This window comes from Carassius carassius, chromosome 6, assembly GCF_963082965.1.
Source record: "Carassius carassius chromosome 6, fCarCar2.1, whole genome shotgun sequence".
Taxonomy (NCBI): domain Eukaryota; kingdom Metazoa; phylum Chordata; class Actinopteri; order Cypriniformes; family Cyprinidae; genus Carassius; species Carassius carassius.
This window is the reverse complement of record NC_081760.1, coordinates 37254773-37279329: the sequence shown is the minus strand read 5'-3', so window position 1 is coordinate 37279329 and position 24557 is coordinate 37254773. Positions and strand designations below refer to the sequence as shown.

Here is a 24557-nt window from a genome sequence, read left to right as displayed (position 1 = left end):
GCAGCCCAGTCAAGACCAATGGTAAGTTTGGCAATGTATATAAGTGATCATGTTATACATGTTATATATGATATGTTATACATATCAGGCCAGTAGTTGGCGATCATGAAACACTCTGTGAAAACATATGGATTCACATGATGTCAACTTTTTCCCAAATTCAAATTTTTTTGCTTACATAGATATGAAACAGACATCAGGTTTGTGTCTTCAGTCCCCCAAAACAAAAGAGTTATTGAAGACACCTAAAGTTCACAGACAGAATCACTGAAGGAGAAAAGGTTACATTTATAGGGTTACCATTATATTGATCAGTGTTTGCTTTAGTTGATCTCTTGAACCTTATTTTTTAATATTACATTTTGTTTGGTTGTTATAACTTAATTGAAACTCATGATAGAAGAATGATCAAGTTTTGATCGGTGGCATCCGGAATGCAGTGCAACATGCTTTTTGATGGTCACCATAGCTGAGGTTCTCAGGCTGATTCTTGATGTCTGTGTGCCTAAATTTAATATTAATTTATTTTTCATGAAATCAACAAAAGCATGAATTTGTGATTTACTTTTTTGTTCTGTGTTTCTTAGTTGCCAACTACTGGTGTGGTATGCTTAACATAGTATTCATTAGCATAGTGTTTTGTTTTTCTTTCTGTGTAACTCTTTTTGAATGGTTATTTTCTAAGCATCTCATTTGGTTAGTTCTAATGAATTATGTGTTAAATTTAGTTAATAATATTGCTTGTAATCTGTTGCCACAATTATTTAAATTAAATATAGTGTATTATTTTTAACAACTAAGCACACATTTCCTATCATGTATAATTATGAAAGACAATTGAACCAATCAGAGTAGGTATGAGGTGGGTTGACTTGTGCAACCCCGCCTCTATCTGCAGGCTGCAGCTTGGTGCTTCTCGGTTAGTCCAACAAAACCAATATTGTTGTAAACATTTTACTTTTTTTCATGTTATTTTACTCATTTTGAAAGATTGCTTGTAAGCATCTCATTTGATTAGTTCTAATTAATTCTAATGTGTTAAATTGAATTAATAATATTGCTAGTAATCTGTTGACACAATTTTATTGAGTAAATATAGAGTATCACTTTTTACAGTGTAGGTGAACCAAAAACAACTGATTGCAATTCTCAGTGATATGTGTCAGGTCCCCGCTATAATTGCAGCAATATACACAAATGTTTACAGAACAAGCGGGAACCCAATGTGCCTGTAGCTTTCTCTATTTCTGTTTTATCACGTGATATAAAGTCTAAGGCCATATCAAGCCTTAAGGCTGAAAGAAGGGTATTCCTGATTAATATATTGATGCCATATACAAACATGACTACAAACTAAACCAACAGGGTCCTAGAACTGCGGTCCAGAAACTTAAGCCATCGCTATATCATCCAGTACGGTAGGTGGCGCTGTCACGAAAAACTGGGGTCCTAGAACTGCAGTCCTAGATCTGCGGTCCTGAAACTACAGCTTCCGGTTGTGCAGGAACATACTATTGAATGCTGAATCATTTAATCTGTGTATATTTACAGCAATCATAGTTTGATGCACAATAGAACAAAGCAATGCCATCAAGTTAGCATTTTTAAACATTCCCTCACTAAAAAAATTTCTAACCAATGACTTGAGCTCCAATGACCTTTACTTTAAACTGATAATTATTTATTTTACTCTCGTTTTCGAGAGTTTAGTCTATTAAATCCAGTCATGCAGCAGGTTTTTTTGCCAACCCGGCAGGAAAATGACAAGAGCATAAGTGGTTTAGAGTCAGAAATATTTAATTTGACAATATATAGCTTAATTAATTAACCTTTACGCATCATTTAAAAGTAATTAATGGTTGTATTTATATAAAGATGACAAATCAAATTTGTATGATTTTTAACAGGCAGACAGAATATCCAATAAAGTCCTTTTAGCTAATAGAATCACGTGGACATGTCTGTTCCTAATATCAGCAGAAACATAAACTACTAAAAATGACTGACAACTACTTTCAGCTTACTGATACGAGAACACTTGCATCTAGTGGAACCGATCACATTCATCAGGCCAGAAAGTAAGTCAATAGAGACACAGTGTGTTACATTACCAGTGGAGATGGTCACTGCTATGACGGCTGTAGAGCTGGTGTTAATGCTGCGAACATCTGAAAGTTTGGATGAATAATAATTCATGAACAGAAACAGAAACATCATGAATGTGTAGAGAGAGCTCATGGAAATATAATCACCTGCACAGTACGCTGAACTGCAGACAGTTGGACTAACCAGCTCATAGACTAAATAATTGCCTGGACAGGCTTTGACTTTAATGGGGTAAGACCCAAAATAGCAGCAGTCATTGTTCCAAATACCACAGACTCCTCGAGTGACGACTCCATCCTCAATTCTTGGGTGTCCACCACGAATCCACAATGGGACATCAGTGCCACAGCGATACTGAGCAACACACGTGTCTGGGATGTGAGCACTAACATTGTTAATGAAGAGACGATACCAGCCGCTCCAGCTGACTGTGGTGTCACACTTGTAGTAGTTGTAATAGTAGTAATCATAATAATAATTATAAAATTGCCTGCCGTTGGCTCTCCATGGATCGTCCAGCACAGTGTAGTTGTAACATGGGTCAGCAGAATAATGATCTATTATGAAAATAAAAAAGAACATGTTGCTGTCAATAAAACTTTTCTAAAAATAATTCTAGCTTAGTGTGGTAGAAATATTTATATATTTTTATATATTTCACAATCTCATAGCTTTGTTTACTCCAAACATATTAATGATTGTATTTATATAGTTAAGGAAACATATCAAATCAATTAGTTTTTTTTTTTCATTTTTTTTTTTTTTAATCAGACACTGAAACGAGTATTTTCAGCTAATGGAATCAGATGGACTCGACTGTTCATATCACCAGCAGCTGATGCTCACATGCACTCACAGAAGAGCTGAAGTCAAGATTTTTTTTTTAAATAATAAAAAACATGTTTTGATTTGTTTTGATATTTCCTTAAACTAGTAAACTTCTAAAACAACTGACAACTACTTTGAACTTACTGAAACAGGTACACTCACTTCTAGTGGAACCAATCACATTCATCAGGTCAGAAAATAATTCAACAGAGACACAGTGTGTTACATTACCAGTTAAGAGAGACGCTGGTATGACTGCTGAAGAGCTGGTGTTAATGCTGCTAACATCTGAAAGTTTAGATGAATAGTGATTAAGCAGAATCACAAAACCGATGAATGTGTACAAATGGCTCATGGAAATCTAATCACCTGCACAGTATGCTGCATTGCATTTAATTGGACTAACCAGCTCATAGACATAATAATTTCCTGGGCAAGCTTTGATTTTAATGGGATAAGAGCCGTAATAGCAGCAGTAATTGTCCCAGTTACCGCAGACATCTCGAGTGACGACTCCATCCTCAATTCTTGGGTGTCCACCACGAATCCACAGTGGGATATCAGTGCTACAGCGATACTTCATAACACAATTGTCTGAGATTTTAACATTCAGGCCACGAAGGAAGAGACGATACCAGCCTCTCCAGGTGATAGTGTCACACATACGGTCATAAGATTGTCTGTTAGAGGCTCTCCATGGATTGTCGAGCACAGTGTAGTTGAAGCAGGGGTTAGAAGAATTATAATCTGTAAAGAAATCATTGAAATAATTATTAACTTGAAGTCATTTATTTATTAAGCCTTAACAATAAACAAAAACAACAACAAAAAGTATGAATAGGTTATCCTTTAAGCCTATTCTAGTGTACTACAAAATTTGCAAGACATATGATTTATTTATTTTTTTTTTTTTTTTTTACCAAACAGTCACTGTGAGTAGGCAATTACAAAGAGCCTCCATAACCTTAATATCCCTATACATTAGCTCATCAATCAAGACTGGCAGCAAAAGACTGTAGGGTCTTTGTCAATTGAATATAAACATGGCTGTAGCTAGCTATAAGATGATAAGTAAAAAGAAATTAAAATCAGAAATTAAGTTTAAACACTCTTAATGTCTAACTGACACTTAAAAACTCTAAATGTCGGCATTTACTGTATAATTCAATTTGCCTAGATTGTTCAGTGTCTGTGGTGTGAAAATGATGGAGAGTGATTCATGTGAAAGGGGCTTGAGAGAGAGTTGTGAGTGAGGGTGCAAGACCCTTTGTTTTTCACTGCAACATTTTAGCTTATATGACTATAGACATCACGACAACAAATTCCAAGGTTGTTCAGTTGCCAGATCTTGTATGAAACGCATCTTTCTCACACGGTCGACGCATAAAATATTAACTCGCTCAACTAGCTACAACCTACAGTCCAGTGATGCTATTGCAATCTGCGCAGGGAGTAACGTGGAAAGGAAACAATAATCACTGGTAGAAATGGGAGGAGAGGACTCAGGTGAAAAAACAAACAAACAAAATATACATGTAAATTGAGATATAGCCTACACTTCAAAAGGCTATTTAACTGATTAAATATGAGCGCTGAAAGTTTCAAAGTAAGGGGCTGTGCTGCTTTGTTTACTGCCGTTACAGGGGAAACAGCTGTTTTCCTGACAAAAAGCGTCTCCTGCTTGTAGAGAATGAATTTGCATTTTTAGACCAAAGCCAAAAACATCCCTAATTTCTACACAGAAAACACGCAGTTGTAAATGTGCACTGTTAGGGGTAATGCATTACAAGTAATGCAAGTTACGTAATCAGAATGCATTACTTTTTAATTTACAAGAAAATATTTGAGTTACTTTTTCAAATAAGTAATGCCAGTTATTTCTTTCAAATCTGATCAAAACCTTTCCTGTCCCCATGTTGAGATAAATCAGGAGTAAGATGTTACCGTAGTTCTAGAATAAATCTGAGCATGCATTAATTCATCTCACTTACTCAAAAATAAATAGTAAATAAGATTTAGTTTTCCTCAAAATTAATAAAAACAGTTAAATGCAATGAAAATGCAACAAATGAATATTGTCTCAAAGCTGCAATAATGAAATATGTAAAATAATAATAATAACCCCATTTTATTAAACAATTTGCTGCTTACCTTCGATGATCCAATACTAATAAGCAAAAATTACACAAGATAAACTAACATTTCTTCTTTTTTTATTGCTGAAGAGTATTGAACTTTCTTCTTCTGTGTTCTGCTGCACAGATGTGAATTAAGAGGTTTTTGGTGAGAAAGAGCTTTTATATTTCCCAAAAATAGTAAAACTTTTAAAAAACTTTTTATATTAAAATCAAACAAGCAAGCTCAGCCCAGATTTAAAAAGTAACACAAAAGTAATCTAATGCATTACTTAAGCAATCAAGAAATATATTAGTTACATTTTCATGTAAAATACATTTCTTCTAAAAGTAACTTTCCCCAACACTGTAAATTTATGTGAAATAATGAATTATAATAACCTAAAGATATAGCCTACACTAAGATATATTTGTTAATAAATTAACATAATTGTTTGATAATAACTGTTTAAATTAATTTGAATACATTTATATTAGACTTTTTTTAACTTTTGGCTCCTCTCCACTACCCTGCACCATTTAATCTCACTTTTTCCAATAAAAAATATGTTAAGCATATTTATGATGTTGTTATCTTGGCAGAAGATAGTGATGATAAAAATGGCAAGGATGTGTTCATACAGTATGCAGGCAAAATGCCATCAAATAACACAAGTCGTGACACAAAACATTACCAACTGGGATCGTCGTCTCTTGTGCAACAGTTGTTAAGGCCAAGTTAAGTGTTAAGACATCTGAGAAAAAAAGATTAATAAAAACAATCAAATTTTAGTAAGAGCAGGAGTCAACAAAGAGATGCTCTTTTATGAAAATAAATGAATGCATTTCTGATGCATGTGAGCACCTGATTCAAGAATTCTAGGTCTGTACATTTCTGTAATTTTAAACATGATAAAATGTTGACACTCTTATTGAAAGCTGCAAACATAATCAAATTTGTACAAATATTTTATGCACATTTGTGGACAAATTTGTTATATTTGTTTTGTTTGTAAAGTGAGACTTACACAGCATTAGTAAGATAGTTGGTGCTCTTATAAAACCTGTCATTAAATATAAAGAAAAAAATTTAAAACAACGACAACGGATAATTTTTTTGTATGTATAAGTCTATCTAACTTTAAGACAATTTCTTGAATTGTAATTTTGAGTTTGTGATAACTGTATTCATCACGTTCATTTAATAAAAGTTTCTACACAAAGGGGAGAAGCCTTTACATAAAGCAAATGTAAATGCATACTTTTATTAAGAGGAGAATCCATTGTCATGTTCTCTTTATTCACCAACCAGTTCAGAGGACAAGATTCCTTCACAGTTACAGAATAACAAATTAGCAATGGTATTGACAAATGACTTACAGTGAATGATTTACATGTTACACAAGTTAAAATAGAGGCATTTAAACATTTATTGTCTTAGCATAAAGCAGTAAAGGATTAATTGAATTATGCACACATTAACACATACACATTAACACACATCGACACATGCTGTAGTTTGTTTGATTTAGATTTAAAAAAAAAAATCTTACCTAATATAAGCTGCTTTTCAGTGATGCTCACTGACACAACCAACTAAGACAAATTTATGTGCTGAGATGCATGTAGATATTTTATCTGTTCATCATCCTGTTAAGGAAATATGTGTCCCAAGTCCACTGCTTCCTTCTCATATTCAAATACAAATATATACATGGAAATCTTGTATATCCAGTTTCGTGTCATTGCATTTCTGGGGATCTTCCACACAATGTTATATGTTTAATTTCCAATATCATGTTATTGTCAGTTTATACCCTGTAACTTCAAGGGGACTGTGATGGTTGCTGTTGGTTGCTGCTGGTGTTTGGTCATTAATCTCAAAGCAGCTGTGACTGACTAAATCTTACAAATGTTGTTATTCAGTTTAAATGACACAAATGCTGTAGGCATTCATCCAAAGTGTTAGGTTTTTTGTGTGCCTTCTATGGTCAGGAGAAGAAGAAGAAAAAAAGGGAAGGGGGGCAGCTGTGGGTAACCCTATAACATTGCAACTTGTCAAATATGATTCAATACATTCTTAAAATGCAATGCAGTGCATCACAGCTCAGATTTCATAAACACACCGAAGAACCAGGACCAGGATGTTTTTTTTTTTTTTGTATTATTATTTATGTATTATTTACTTTAAAATATTTAAGTTTTATTATTTTGTGTTTTTGAGGAAACTCATGAACCATAATGGAGTTTGTTATAATAAACAGGTAAAAAATTACGGTACTGCTACAGTCTCTGGAGGTTTATTGGTGTATTTATAGAGTAGGGAATGTAAAATATCTGACCTCATTATTGAGGACACAGTAGATCAAGAAGATGAAGGTTCCCTGCTGGGAGTTCAAGATCAGGAAGAGGATCTCCAGCACCTTACTGTCATTAGTGAAGAAACATGTTCATCATGTTTAACTGAAAAGCAGAAGAATAATGAATCACCTTGATTTCTTTTTTTATTTAAATAAAAGTAATGAGAAACAAATGTGTTTACTGTATGATGCAAAAAAAAGGTTTTATCCATTTTAATTCAGAACAATTTGTCAGAAATACTATTTCAGGTATTGACTGTTGAAATACAGATGTAATCTGCATGACACTGATACAGACTGTCAAGTCACAAAATCCCCTAGCTGCTTTCCCCCTTCTTAATCAAATTAACCTTAAAAAAAAAAAAAAAAAACACACACACACAAACAAACAACTCATTGTTTGCCACTGTAGCCTGCAGGTACCAGTAGGCTTGTCTGTAAGGGCAGAGCCACACCAAAATATTCACTAAAAACATAGGCCTCTATATAAACTGAATAAATAATAAACTGTGAATGTGTTCAGCATTCTTCAACAAATATTTTTCTGATTTTCTTGACAATTAAGTGTCCTTAATTAGCTGGCATGTCTATTTTTCCTATGTGGAGTAGTGTGTTAAATTAATGAAAGTGTTAATCCTGAAATTTGATATACTCGCGTAAAAGCCTTTATATACAGTAGTTCTTTGGTGTTTGTTTTATGTTCATTTTGAGATGAGACATGATATTCGTTTCCTCACTTAAATTCCTCTACAACTTGTAGCATATTCTAAATCAACATTTGGAGATAATAAGGCAATAATTCTCTCTCTCTCTGTGTGTACTTCGAGCCTGTCAATAAACATTAGCTTGCCAACCACAAGCTGAATAACACAAGGTATTTAATGCGCAAAGTGTAAGCTATCCGCGAAGTGCTGCTGCTTGTGCTGCAGATCTGATTGCTATGAAGGTAAAATGATATCAAAACAATTTGCATACACAGTGTAATATTTGTGGGAGTGTACATAAGCCTCTAAGCGTAAATTAAATTTGCATGTACAAGAGAAGCCTTGTAAAGATGTTAATCGCATTTCAAGCGTAAGAAAAAAATATTTGCAGCATTTTACTGTTACTCGTAAGTGTAATTTATGTATTGTGAAACTGCAGCTTCATGCTAATGCAAAATAAATATGATCTGCATGGTTCTGACTTCCATTTTTCCACCCTTACACTTTTGGCAGGTTTTTTTATATTTATTAAATTCTTTGTCAAAAGATGGTCAAAATCGCTGCAAACCTGTGAACACTGATGGGCAAGTGAAAACAACAGTTTAAAGAACGGCAAAGGGGATTGACTGCATGGAACCAATCTGTATGTTCCATGCAGTTTTTTTTTTTAATGTCTAAATGACTTGTGAAAATGACTCTCCATCTACTCTTATCTGATTGGTTAAATAAACACATCATATGCCAAGAAATTCATCTTCATTTAGTTCAGGATCGTTCTTAGAATGGTACTTTACACATATCGTAAAAATAATAACAACTTTATTAAAACATTCTCCTTTCATAATTTTGTTCCTTTAGGTTACACTGTTCTGTTCATACAGAATTGTGAGCTGGTGTTAACATTATTTGATTTGGCTTTACATTGAAATTTCATCATCTGCTTACACCACTGAGCTGATTTTAAACTTTATAATCAAAATGATGACGTGACAGTGCTTAACACTATAATATCAGAGTGGTATACTTTGTAAATACCCTTTTGCAATGCCAGTAAAGCTACTTAAATATTAATTTGTCATTATTTAGACCAAGTTTCTGTTTATGGGATTTAACACTGACTACTTTCATGTGACTGATCCAGCTATTATATGAAGCAAGAATGAATAAAAAAAAAATGCTTTCTTTGTGTCCAGATTTGACTAATGCGAAAACTTTGATAAATATGTTTTTAATAATGTCTAAATGTACATCCAAATTCAAGTAACTAATTACGTATCACACAGAAGTAAGTACACCCCTTACATTTTTGTAAGTATTTTATTATATTCTGTGTGGCCACCATTATTTTCCAGCACTGTCTTAACCCCTCGGTTCCTCTTTCACTCCACCATGATGACATCACAGAGCTGGTGGAAGTTGGAGACCTTGCTCTCCTCCACCTTCCATTTGAGGATGCCCCACAGATGCTCAATAGAGTTTAGGTCTGGAGATATGAATGGCCAGTCCATCACCTTTGCCCGGGTCATCTTGGAAGTGTTTTTGGAGTCGTTATCATGTTGGAATACTGCCCTGCAGCCCAGTCTCCGAAGGGAGAGGATCATGCCCTACTTCAGTATGTCACAGTACATGTTGGCATTCATGATTCCCTCAATGAACTGTGGCTCCCCAGTGCCTGCAGCACTCATGCAGCCCCAGACATTGACACTCCCACCACCACGCTTGACTGAAGGCAAGACACATTTTGTCTTGGTACTCATCACCTGGTTACCGCACACACACTTCACACACACTTGACACCATCTCTGGACCAAATAAGTTTATCTTGGTTCCATGTCCTTAATCTTGTGCTTGTCTGCAGCAAACTGTTTGTGGGTATTCTTGTGCATCATCTTTAGAAGAGGCTTGCTTCTGAGACGACAGCCATGCCGACCGATATGATGCAGTCTTAGCACTGACAGGCTGACCCCCCACCCCTTCAATCTCTGCAGCACTCATACGTCTATTTCCCAAACACAACCTCTGGATATGGTGCTGAGCACGTGCACTCAACTTCTTTGGTTGACCATGGCGAGGCCTGTTCTGAGTAAAACCTATCTTGTTAAACTGCTGTATGTTCTTTTGGGGTCTTGGCAATCTTCTTATAGCCTATGCCCTCTCTATGTAAAGCAACAATTATTTTTTTTAGATCCTCAGAGAGTTCTTTGCCATGAGGTGCAGTGTTGAACTTCCAGTGATCATTATAAGAGAGTGAGAACGATAACACCAAATTTAACACACCTGCTCCCCATACACATCTGAGACCTTGTGACACTAACAAGTCACATGAAACCAGGAAGAGAAAATGGCTAATTGGGCGCAATTTGGACATTTTCACATAGGGGTGTACTCACTTTTGTGGCCAGCGGTTTAGACATGAATGGGTTTGCGTTGAGTTACTTTGAGAGGACAACAAATTTACACTGTAATACAAGCTGTACACTCACTACTTCACATTGTAGCAAAGTGTAATTTCTTCATTGTTGTCACATGAAAAGGTATAATAAAATATTTTCTAAAATGTGAGGGGTGTACTCACTTCTGTGAGATACTTTATGTGGGAATCCAAAGTTCCCAGCTACTATTGGGGACACACAGCCATGTTTATATGTTTCTATATAGAGAGCTAAACAGCCATCTAGTGTATACACAATATTATTACAGATGATAAATGGTGAATAAGTTAGAGATTCACATTTTAATATTTTAGTAATATTTTGTAAATTACCTTTTAATTACAAAGTGTTAAATAATAAATATATATATATACTTTGTTACCGACTAACTCAGAGCCATAACAAGCGATAGGAGACCATGCCACAAACAAACGGTGCAAAAGATAAATTTATTGTGTTTCCAACACAAGTTTACACAACAAAACTCAAATATTGGGTGTGTGAATGTCAGTATCAGTAGTGTAGGGCAAATGCATGGATGTATGATGTGTATTAGTGCAAGTGTTGAGTGTACAGAAGACATAAACTTAAACTCAATTGTGCATCGGTGAAGAATGCTGGCGTCCCGAGCGAGGCATGGACCTGAACAGGTCAACCGAGCAGCATTCAAGCTTTTAGCCACCTGAACAGAGCAGGAAGATAGCCCGCAATCCAGCAGCAAATCTCCTATTTAAACAGTTCTCCTCAGGTGACAGCAATCGAGTCTGAAATAGAGGAGGGGCAAGAGAACAAGCAAAGACAGGCCAAGGGCCGTAACAACTCATATACAATTATTATTGAACCAAATTTGTGTTTAAAAAATGGATCAGTAGACAGTTAAAATGATGCATGTATTAGGCTAGTGTAAATACTAGACCTTCTAGTATCATCAAAATTACAATATAATATTGCAATAAATTGCTAATTTCATATAGTCTGTTTAGCAGAAGGAAACTACACAGTTCAAAATTCAGTACGAACACATAGCCTAATGGTACACAACTTATAAAATATCATTATAGGGTTGATGAAGCTGGTGTTGCTGTTTGTGGAGTTGTTTATTCAGATCTTGAGATATTTTAAGGCTTGAATCTTCAGTTCATCTAGGACTGTGGCTGAAGAAAGTTGTAGTTTGTGTTCTTATTTCTATTTCTTTCAGTGCTTGTTCACAGCAGGTATTTGAATGATTGAATGTTCCAGGAGCATCATACTAACATTTAAATAACATTCTACTAACATTAAGGAAATTGGACATTTTTATGTTTTTGGAATGTTACAAATCATTTTTCCAAAATTGAGTTGAAAGAACGTTTGAGGAACATGTCTATAGTCATGGCTATAAACCTGTATGTATGGCATATACTTTGTATTTTTATAAAGCAATGTTCTATGCATTTGTTCCTGTCAAATAAACATTAAATAAATAAAAAACATCATACCTTTTAAAAATATTCCTCTAACATCGCGAAAACTGGACATTTTTATGTTCCTAGAACCAACACTGAATATTTGGAGAACATTCTTGTAAAACAATTCTGTTAGCTGCATGTGCAGTCAGAGATGGTGGTTTGGAAATAAAGTAAGGTCTTAACTACCTTTCTAAAGTCTTCACCTACTGACACAAACACTCTCACTCACACATTCATTCAGAGGTACAAATCTGCATCAAGCTAGAAAATAAGCCAATATAGCCATATTGTGTTACATTTCCAGTTGAGTTGGTCACTGGTGTGATGATGGCTGTAGAGCTGGTGTTAAATCTGCTAACATCAGAAATGAATACATTTGGAAAAAGGAAAAATATATATATAATAACAATAATAAATGAAAGAAAATTAAAATAGTGATTAATGAACAGAGACACAAATATCATGACTGTATAGAAATCATGTAAATATAATCATGTAGCTCATGTAAATATAACCACCTGCACAGTATGCTGCATGGCATTTAGTTGGACTAACCAGCTCATAGACATAATAATTGCTTGGACAGGCTTTGACTTTAGTGGGAAAAGACCCGTAATAGCAGCCGTACTTGTTCCAGTTACCGCAGACATCTCGAGTGATGACTCCATCCTCAACTGTTGGGTGTCCAGCAGGTATCCACAGGGGAATATGGGTGCTACATCTGTAGACTTCAACACACGTGTCTGGGATATGAGCGCTCACACCGTTAATGAAGAGACGATACCAGCCGCTCCAGGTGACATACTGGTCACACTTTAAGACTGATATATATTATATAAGTGGTGGCTCTCCATGATTCATTCAGCTCAGTGTAGTTGTCGCATGGGTCAGACAGATTAACTGTATAATAATAATAATAATAAGTTATTAACTTAAAACATTAAAATTTTTCTAGAAAAAAAGGTCAGCTGAAGACATTTCTATCTCTTTTTATTTAGCATTAGCAAAATATTAACACCATAAAATGTAAGCAGAACTGCAAATCTTGAGTTATACAAATGAACATTACTAGCAGCCGTTAACATATAGTAGTCAATCCTTCAGAAAAAAGACAGTATTAATAGAATCACCAGAAACATGTTGATTTACCAAGATTTAAAATCTGATACAGGATTTTACCAAGAATTAAAATTTAATACAGGTCCAACTCCAATTCTCTGAGAACAGAAGCAATACAAAACTTGCCATCGCAATTGTTCAGTTCAATTTAAAGTTCCAGACACATCAAGGCAAAATTTCAGACAACATATCAAGACACCGCAAAATAATGCCTGTTGTAGTCATCTCTGGTGTGCTAAGTGAATGCTAAGTAAATTTGAAAAATAGCTAGTAAAAATAAATAAATGAATCAATTAATCGGCACAGTGAAATAAGTCAACTGGCCTAACAAACTGAAATTTAAATCTGAAGATCAAACACTTTCGTATGCTTTCAAATCGTTTAAATGTAATACATCTGTATGCCAACACAATCCTGTTTGGAAGGAGTTAATTTCCTTCTAAACAGGATTGTGTTGGCATAAAGATGTTTGCGAGATTGATCAACACACATGAAGCGATGTGAAGAAGAAAAAAAAAACACATTTATACATCATGAAGATATGATAGTCAGTGCTCTTAAAAGACCTGTCATAACATAAAATAAAACAACAAATAAAACAGTATATTTTGAATCTGAGATACATTCATCATGTAAAAGAAGTTCATAAGGACACTATAAACTAGTCTTAACATGCCAATCATGACAAGAAAAATCTATTTTATGAAGAGAGGAAGCCATTTTGACTGTCTGGTGTATTACTCTTTTTATCTAAAAGCCAGACCAGAAGAGGAGTTTCCTTTACAGTTCAAAGGGGGAAAAACACATTTTCCACCGATGAATGACATATGTTTGTTTCTTCCGTTTCAAACATGCATAGACCATTCCTTTGAATTTACGAATTTACAAGTGAGGAAAGTTTTAAAAATTCAAAACCCAAATAAAAAAACCCAAAATAAAATGATTAAAAAGTTGACACAAGGATATTTATTTTTATAGTGGGCAATTAAATACAGAATAAAAATAATAATAAAATCTGAGTGCACTACAAACTTTGGTGTAGATTTTTTATTTTTTTTTAAGAAATTTAAAAGGAATCATCAAGAAAAACACTGATTAATGCATGAAATTTTGAAGCAGAAAGACTCTCTAACTTTTTTATTCTCAAGAGTAACTGTAGAGAGCATTGATAATATAAGGGTAGTCAGTTTCATTTCAGTTTCAACCAGCTGTCATAATTTGTACTTTTCTAAAACCATAAAAAGGTTTAAGAGCCTTGACCTTGTCAGAACATGAATCTAATTACTCAACTGAAACTACACACATATAACACATGATCATGCAGTTTGTTTGATTTACAGAGACTGATGAAAAGTGTTATAAGCAGAACTAAATTACCTGATGTGAGCTGAAATACAGTGACCCTCACTGACGCAAATGAGACAATATTGCATGTTTAGATGTTTATAGAGATGTTTAATTTGTTAATCATACTGATAAGGAACCCACAAATTCAAATTCATATACAAATGTATAAATGAAAATGGCTCACAGGTCACAGTGTATTTTAAAAAAGGTTTTGTCTCAGTTCATAAACGATAGTCACAACATTATTTTCTTAACTTTCTCAATAAGATGGACATTTTAAGTCTGATGCATGCTTCAGACCTTGATTATTGACTCATGTTGTAAAATTAATGGAATGTGTGCACATAAAATTTTAAGAGTTATGTTGATGTTAAATACAGGACAGCTGTGGAGGATGGCCTGATTATTTCATATTTCAAAGTAGAGGATTTCTCTCAATTCATCAAATCAGAGTCGTCTATGATGGTGTTTGTTTTTTGTTTTAATTTTGTTTTGTTTTTATGCTGAATTGTAATAATTATATTATTGTTTATTATTTTAAGATATTTTGTAACAAAAATTCTAATGATACAGGGAAAAAAAAGAACGTAACCTAAAAAAAAGTCAAATGCAGAATCTACTCATTCACAAGTGTTAATAGAAAATTCAAGCCACGTGACAATACAGATTCAATCAAAAAATGTCTTGCATTCAAAATATGTTGCATTTTATAGTTTTAAATATATCACAATACCTTTAAATCCTGCAGACCTCCCTCTTGAAAAGACATTTTGCATTTATATGACATATGTTGTATTAGGCAGAATTTAAAGAAATGAGAATTTTAAGTAATATAGTCTAAAAGAGGTCCATGTAGAGGAAACATTTTAGTTATTTATTAAGATAGCAGTAATTTGAAAAGTTGGATTATTTTGATGGATCTGTAAAACATTTGTTAACCCTTCACCAAGAAAATCCTGAATAAATGAATAGCATGTTTTTATATCATTTACAGGAAGGAACAGCAACTATGAGATTTAATATCCAAAATCATAGATTCTTTTATTTATAATAGCATGTATAACATTGGCACTTGTGCAGTATGTTTTACACTCTGAACATGGATCTGTAGTCCTCAGTGTTGTTTGCGTCCACTGCAAAGACATCTGAAGAACTTCCTGTACTGCTGCCTGACCTGAACAAGAATTAGACGAGAGGAGATGAGTGACTTCATGATATCAGTTTAATTAACCTCTGAACTAATGAACTGAGACCAAGAGAAGGTAAGGCAATGTGTTTGAAGAAAACTATCTGTCTGTTTGTCTGTCTATTATATTTACCTTGAATCCAGAATTAATCTGGCAGATCTATTCTGGAATGAAACAGACACCACAGTGTTGCTCTGAGAAACACAACGGTTCTGCTGTGGTTTTGTCTGGAACTATTTTCATTGTTGAAATAGCAAAAACAGACAATATTGTGTCTAAAATGTATGACACTTTAAATTATGTTTTTTAAATTTTTCAATTTTTCAATTTAACTTTTCAATATCACATTTGAATTTATGATGATATTTGGGAAAACTGTCTGTCTTTGACCAGCAATGAAAAACAATCCATTGGGCAGCACTTTCATAGCAACCTGTCCAGTCAAACGACTGTCATAAAGCTGCTGGTGAAAGTGCTAAGCAATGGTTGGACATTACCATTTGTGCAATGGAGGGGGACTTCAGCATTTTTGTCTGATTCATTGTGACTCAAATGGCTTAAAAACTCACATTAAGAACAATAACAACAGCGACAACAAAATTTTTATTTATATCTAATTTACATAGGGCACCATTTTTAGAAAAACGTCACGACTGGCAGCACACTTCAGTTACGAGTAATGGATTGGTACACTTGCATACCTTTCTGACATGTTCAACCTGCTGAATGAACCTAGTTTGTCGCTGCTGGGGAGAATTTCATCAAATTGGCAGACAAAGTGTCTGCATTCAAAGCCAAGTTGCAATTGTGGGGACAGCAAGTGCCAAAGGGCACATTTGACATTTCCAACATTTTTGGGACATTTGGGAAAGACTGACAAAGTGTTTTTTTCTGCGCTCACAGCAACAAAAACAAAGGTACATTTGCAACACAAATCGAGCCTCACTGTCACCCATCCCTCCTCATTGGGTTCATATCATTGAAGGGAAACAAGCCCAGTGCTCCCATTGATAATTATGGTGTGTTTAATTATAATACATTGTTTTAGTCTGTTGTTGATTGCAGTTAATATAGAGTTGTAATTAGATGATTTCACGTAACCACATAATGTGATGTAAATCCCCCCACCCCCATCCCAAAGATGCCCTTTGTCATGGTCTTTCGACCAAAGATAGCCTACAATCATTTTCTGGCAGTGTCAGAAATTCAGAATGATCAGTGTGTTTGCTGCTACAATGCACGTTTTCATAGCAGCCAATAAAAATGCGACATAAAATCAATGCGACATGCTTGAAACATTAAACTGCTCAACTCAACCCACTGGGCAAAGTTATGTCCAGTGGACGTCTTTTTTATGTCTTTGCTGACGTTAAAAAGACGTCCACTGAGGAGCCAGAATGAAAGTTTTTATGATGTCTTTTTCTGACGGCTTCTGTACGTCTGATTTAGATGTTCACAGAACCTCTTTACAAGGTTAAAAACTAGTTCAAACGTGGACAGTGGACATATTTTCAACATCATTTAAGGTTCATTTAGGCATAATTTATACTGTTTCTGGACCAAATCAACACTCTCAGGATTTAGACCCCTGTTATTTCAATGTAATTTCCAGACACTGTGTTTGTCCTAAAATCAAGAAAATAAAATCTTTATGAAATAATGAAATAACTGACTATTGAGCATGTGGTAAAATCAACTGCAAAGACATTGAATATCTGAAGATCTTAGCAGAAGAGGATCAAACATCTCCACAAACAGCTTCATCAGCTTCACTCATTAGATTGACTTTATTTCTGTCAGACATATAGATAAGCTCTTATTGAGAATTGACAGAGGTTTAAATGTTGATATTTTATTTACTTGAAGTCACCATTGTGGTGGTCAGTGTTTGGTTTAGTTGGGATCTTGGTCCTCATACTTCTTGTGTTAGCTTGTCTCTGGTTGTTGTAACTGTGTGCTATGAAGCACTCTTATTGTGGCAGAGAGCGTTGAGCTCAAGTGATGGCATCTTATAGTTAATGCTGACAAAATTATAGCAAAATAAGGTATTGTTTTGTTGCAACTATATTTATTTTCTTGGACAGAAATCTTGCAGAAAAAAATAATGTACATATTTTTTTTTACAAAATGTATCATTTTGGATATGAATCGCATCAATGGTGACAATCAAAACAAAAAAGTCTGGAAAATAAGGATAAGTTTGTGCTATGAAGCGGTTTTGATTGTCACCGTTGTTGTGATGCATAGCCCGAATCTTGATGTCTTTGTTTGAGTACATGATGCTTTTACAATTTAAATTGCAGGCATTTTGTCAATCTTCAATATAACCAAATATTTTGCTCTTGGTTTCTGCACTGTAGACTTATACGGCTTGGGGGTGATAAATATAAAAATATATATAAGCAATGCTAACTTCATAATCTTAGGTACTTAATATGTGATGACTTTTTCATCATCGACAAAGAACTGATACCACCTGAGCTCTCTTAATTTTGTTTTTCTTTACTGCAGTCAGAGACAGGCTAATTGAAGAAGTAGCTGAACCAAGATCCCAACTAAACACAACACTGTCCACCACAATGGTAACTTCAAATGAATAAAATATCAACATTCAAACCTCTGTTGATTCTCAATAAGAGCTTATCTAGATGTCTGACAGAAATAAATCAATCTAATGATTCTCATGTTTGTGGAGATGTTTGATCTTCCTCTGCTGAGATCTTCAGAGATTTAATGTCTTTGATTTTCAGTTGATTTTACCACCTGCTCAATCGTCAGTTATTTCATTATTTCATAAAGATTATTTTATTTTTTTGATTTTAGGACAAACACAGTGTCTGGAAATTACATTGAAATAACATGACTCTAAATCTAACGCATCCTGAAAGTGTTGATTTGGTCCAGAAACAGTATAAGTTATGCCTAAATGAACCTTAAATGATGTTGAAAATATTTCTACTGACCACTTTTGAACTAGTTTTTAACCTTGTAAGGAGGTTCTCTGAACGTCTAAATCGGACGTACAGAAGACGTAAAAAAAAAGACGTCATAAAAACTTTCATTCTGGCTCCTCAGTGGACGTCTTTTCAACGTCAGCAAAGACATAAAAAGACGTCCACTGGATGTAACTTTGCCCAGTGGGGAGCTTGATGGAGTTTATAAGGAGCAAAAGAAGCAGGTAATGATGAAAATTTTGCCTGACCTCATTATTGAAGACACAATGGATCAGGAAGATGAAGGTTCCCTGCTGGGAGTTCAAGATCAGGAAGAGGATCTCCAGCACGTTACTGCCATTAGTGAAGAAACCCAGAATCCAGGAGCAACCAAGAACCACACACTGAGCCAGTGTTTTAAACACCATGATCCTGCAGAGTAACAGAGAAAGAAAGACTTTAATAGTATTCATTGTATCGTGTTACTTTATTAAAAGTGGTAGAATGAATTATAATGCATAATACTTTGTTTGTTTCATCTGTGAAACTTCAGAATTTAGACTTCTGAGAGTTGAGCTCAGACTGAAGATTACTCTGATGAAGAGGATCGTGTTTATCTGCAAAAATAAGGAAAAAGGTTCACTTGAATTATTTTCACTTCAACAGCCAATGTGAAAAATGTCTGTAACTAGAACTTACTGCTAGTATGACACAAACAGGTCCCAGAAAACTCCAGATAAAACCTTTTTCCTTTTTAATCCAGCAGCTGTTGGAAAAGGCATTTCAAAAATCCATTTTTATCTTAATCTTCTGAGTGACTTTGAAATACATAAAATTGTATCTATCAGAGAGCAGCATTGTTTCAAAAGATCTGTGAGTTGTCAGTCGAACTAACAGTCTTTATTTAATCTAATCAATTTTTAAACATCCTGACTCACTCTTTGCTGCCGTAGGCTTCAGGAACCAGACTGACAGAAACACACACCACAACCAGAGCAACCAGATATCCAATCACACACAGGAATCCACTGCTAAGCACCTCCCTCTTTTTGGAGCTGATCTGTGATAGGTTCTTCACACAGATGAAAAGCAGCACAGCTTCAATGAACATCCACACAAAGCCGGAGAGAAAGAGGAAGTGCAGAAGTCCTGAGATCACGGCACACAACACCTGGAGACCATGAGAGAGAGTTATGATAATTCTCAGTGAGACTGTGCTGAGCTGTAGGGCTCCTTCATCATTCTCACCTGCAGAGGACGTATGAGGCTCAGGAACTGCTCTGTGAGCAGAAACAGAAGGTGAGCCAACAGAAGACTGATGCAAATGTTGATTCGAGCCACATTATTCACTCCAGGACTCCACTGACAAAGGACAAAGGTCAACAGAGCCAAAGTGAAGAACACCAGCCCCACAATCACACACACCAAATTCAACAGCTCCAGCAGTGAGTTGCTCTGAGAAAACATGTGAGAGAACATGAGTACCAAATCTGTGCTGTTCTTCAGTGTACACTAGAAATGTTCTGTACCTCTGACTGACGGCTGCTGGTTTGCATGATGAGAGCGAATGTGGACAGATGATCACAGGAACACACAGTGTAGCTGCTGTTGGACTTTAAAACAGAACAACCATCTACAATCCACTCGCTGATATTCCAGTACACACAGAAAAGAGAACCGTTGGGATCAAACTCCTGCAGAAAGATGAAGAAAGTATCAGAACATTGAATATTAGATGTTTTCAGATGTTCATCAGTGCTCTGATAACACAAAAGCATGTTTCAGTCTCTCACTCTGATGTGTTTGAGGGTGAAGTTGACTGGTTTAGTTAGTTTAGTGTGGGTAGTTTTGGGAAGAGTAGCTGAGATCACAGTGGACATCATGGTTTTATTTGTGTCATTTGATGTGTTGAAGAAGTCTGGCTTCAGTAGATTCTCCATCGTGTTGTAGCTCATGAAAGCCACAGCAGCTGATCCTATGTGACAGAAACAGAAATGCAATACTATATTAAAACAACAAAAACAATAAAGAAAGTATATGTGATGTGTGCTGACAAAATGAGTTTGAATGTCTACAGGTTTTTGTATCTGTTCTTATTTATAATAACAAAGATGAAATAAAAAAATGTATTGTGATTATTAATATAGCAATTATTATTAAGAAACAAACAAGAGGAAAAGATGCAACATTGCTCTGTGATTTTGCTTTGGAAACTTCAGAAAACTTTAACTCCATTTTTTCTCAAAATTGACTTTGATGATTTCTATCCACATCAAACAGGTGTATCTCAGTCATTTTTCAACCGATACCAACAAATCATACATCATTCTGAATGTATTTTAATGGAGAATGTGAACTTAACGATAACTCATTTTTGAAAATTTGATGATTGTCACTCATTTTGCCAGCATTGGTCACATATATGGTTCTTTTTTAGGAACTCGAGCTGCGACGATGACACTTTAGGAAACGCTTCCAGCGTGACGTCTCTGAATAACGTTTGTAATCAGTCCAATGGATGGGCGAGACGTCATAGGCGGGTGACGTCAGAGACCAGAAAACATAAAGCAAGAGTGTGTGTGTCAGTAGCTATCTGTTTGTGAGTCTTATTTAGTGTCGTTTGTCCACTGATAAACTCCATTTGTCACAGCTTCAATTAAGAGAAGTTTGGAGAGCACGCAGCGTCCTGGCTGTGTGTTTTCCCTGCCAGCAAAAAAAAAAGCAAAAAAAAAGAGGTAGGGACACACACAGCTCGTGTGTTGTCTGCTAGAGAGTGAAGCGCGCAGTATCAGCTCTCGAGGGAGTTGACGGCTGAGATGCGAGCATTTTGCTTCACACTCAGAAGGCTCTCTTTAAGAAGGGAGCATCCCGCATCCCTTACCGACTGGGGTACGGTCATGAGTGGCCACCCAGCCCACAGTCTGGGGAGTGGCCGCCATCCGACATGGCATATCATCTGCCCGAGGATGCTGGCCATGCTTCGAGCAATACATTACTTTCTCCCAGACCTAAGAGGTCACCATGTGTTGCTGCACACCGACAACACAGCAGTGGTCTCTTACATCAAGCACCAAGGAGTTCTGCGCTCATGCCGTTTATACAAACTAGCGTACCAGATCCTTGTGTGGTGCCAGGGTGAACTCCTCTTGCGGAGAGCAGTCCACATTCCTGGTCATCTTAATATGTGAGCAGTAGTGTTGGGAAGATGAAGCCTCATGAATCTTTAAGCTTTTCAGCCAAGTGGTTCACAAAAGGGTTAATTTCTGGAAATTTAATTTGCTCACAATACCACCTGGTGGCCAACAAGTGTAAAACAAGCAGATATATTACAGACAGAGGTGTCAAGTCCAGGGGTCAGAAAGTAAAATCCCTGCCATATTTTTGTTCTACACATGAACTCAGCAGCTGATTTCATTAGATGAGGAACCAAGTCATTCCTTCCAAGTCACAAATGAGTCTCAAGTTAAATCCCAAGTCCTAAAAGAGTTAAAGTAAGTGAGATAATTAAGTGATTAATTAAATGATAATTGTGCAGTAGTGATGCTGTTAACACCTGCTGTTATTGAGAATTACAGAGGATCAGATGATTTATTGGTTAAAATAATACCACCATCATGGAGATCAGTGTTTGCTTTAGTTGGGCTCTTGACCCTTTTAATAATACAAAGCAAGTTGCTTTTAAACACTTGCGGTTGTGTTACATAGTAAATGTTAAAGCACTGCTGAATTCAAAGCTTGAAATAGCAAATTAAGTTGCCCTTTTTTCTTCTAAAACATTTAAATGAACATCATGAGGGTGTCTCTCTTTGGTTTGTTACATGATGGTCAGCTATTACTGAACAACAAAAAAAAGTCCTATTAAACAAATATTATTGTAATGCTTAAATAATGGGGGAAAAAATTGTACAGGCTCAGGATTTTAGAAATGAGCACTTATCATATGATCCTCAACAGTGGTGACAATAATTATTCATGCTACAGTGCATGATGGGAGTTTTTACTATGGTGTTACCCAGCATGCACTTCAGCTTGAAGCGTTTTGTTGATTGTCACCATTGTTGAGATTCATATGCTGGGTCATGATGTCTGTGCGTCTTAATAATAAACAAATATTTATTTTCATTACACACATTAGATTTCAAAATTTTATTCATAATAGCTATTAAACCAACAGTTCATTTGCATGTGGCAGTTCCACAAGGTAGGTTATTTAAAAACTGAACATATATTAAATGAAATAAAATTGTTTTAAACAGGCACATGCCTAATCATTACTTCATGTAAAACCAGCTAGTAACAGTTTTCTGCACAGCACTGATCGCACTGCTTTATAACAGCACATGTACTTTTACAGAGAAATATCTAACACAGAAGCCAAAGGTCAAGAGCCCAACTGAAGCAAACACTGATCTCCATGATGGTGGCATCATTTTAACCAATAAAACATCAGCATCTGATCCTCTGTAACACACAATAATGGCAGGTGTTCATCACTAATGCACAATCATCATTTAATTAGTCTCTTTATTATTTTACTAACTTTAACTCTTTGAGGACTTGGGATTTGACTTGAGATTAGTTTGTGACTTGAAAGGAATGACTTGGTTTCTCTTCTGGTGAAATCACCTGCTGAGTTCATGGGTGGAACAAAAATATGGCTGGACTTTTACTTTCTGACCCCTGGAATTTACACCTCTGTCTGTAATATATCTGCTTGTTTTACACTCGTTGGCCACCAGGTGGTATTGTGAGCAAATTAAGTTTCCAGAAATTAACCCTTTTGTGAACCACTAGGCTGAAAATCTTAATGCTTCACAAGGCTTCATCTTGCCATCACTAGTGAGCAGACATCCTTGTTGAGGCAGGGGCCGAGGCCTGTGGAATGGTGGCTTCACATGAGGTGATGAAGTAGAGTTGGAGAGGTTAACCAGACTCTGGATTTGTTTGCGACTCGAGAGACATTGCACTGTCCCCTCTGGCTTCATGTGACTTATCCAGCTCCACTGGGGCTGGACGCCATGGTACAGACGTGGCCGAGGCTTCATCTGTACGTTTTTCCCCTGATTGCTCTGCTCTCAAGAGTTCTGGAGATAGTGCACCGGGATGGGTTTACCCCGATTACTGTCAGGCTCCTGTCTCCTTCTCTTGCTTTAGCTGTGCTCTTCCACACTAGGCAGATATTTGAAAGTCTGGCGGCATGGGCATTCTCGTTCCCCAAAGGGTCATCGATGCAGCTCGAGTTCCTGAAGAGGAACATCTTAGGTTACCTTTGTAATCCTGGTTCCTCGAAGGAACGAGTTGCTGCATCACAACCGGCATCTCTGGCTGGCACTTGCTTAATCCTTTGAGGCTGACTGCCGGCTTTGCCACTCGTGCTTTCATGCTTCCTGGTCTCTGACTTCACCTGCCTATGATATCTCGCCCATCCATTGGACTGATTACACACGTTATTCAGAGACGTCATGCTGGAGGCTTTCCCCAAAGCGTCATCGACACAGCGCCTCGTTCCTTCGAGGGACCAGGGTTACATACATAACCTTAGATGTTTAGTGGTAATGGCATGTTGTCAATTTTCATGATTTGTTTATTTATTTTTAATAGCAATGAAACTTCTCATACTTGTTTCATTGTTGTTCTTGGCAATCCCTATGAGATCGATGTCCACAGAAGAATTTGTTGTGTCGAGATGAGGGATTTTATCTAAGGTGACCTGAGGTCCAACCATGAAGACTTGACCCTCTGATTAAAAACAAATAAAGCAGTTATGTGCTATATTAATTTATTAATATATTGTCACATTTCTGTTCTGTTGTGTTTTGGTTTCTCTGCTTCTCTGCTCTGTTCTCTCGTTTGTTTCTATTGTTTCTATTATTATAATTTTTTTTCAAGTTATATCAAATGCATTCACTGAATTTACAAACAAATAAAAATGAATATTCATAATTGTTGGGTTTTTCATCTCTGATGTAGTTTGAACGC

The 24557-nt window shown here is 35.8% G+C and overlaps 1 protein-coding gene across 1 annotated transcript; it reads right to left on the bottom strand.

The window, feature by feature from the left end:
• Nucleotides 1-15393: 15393 nt before the first annotated feature.
• On the bottom strand, nt 15394-24313 carry LOC132142840 (adhesion G protein-coupled receptor E3-like). The gene is made up of 9 exons (XM_059553014.1): nt 24198-24313; nt 20372-20553; nt 20108-20272; nt 19827-20033; nt 19517-19749; nt 19278-19344; nt 19104-19195; nt 18848-19010; nt 15394-15632 (listed from the first exon to the last, which is right to left on the bottom strand). Exons 1-9 carry the CDS (start codon nt 24301-24303, stop codon nt 15573-15575), a joined length of 1275 nt encoding a protein of 424 aa, XP_059408997.1. The 5' UTR covers nt 24304-24313; the 3' UTR covers nt 15394-15572.
• Between the last annotated feature and the right edge of the window lie 244 nt (nt 24314-24557).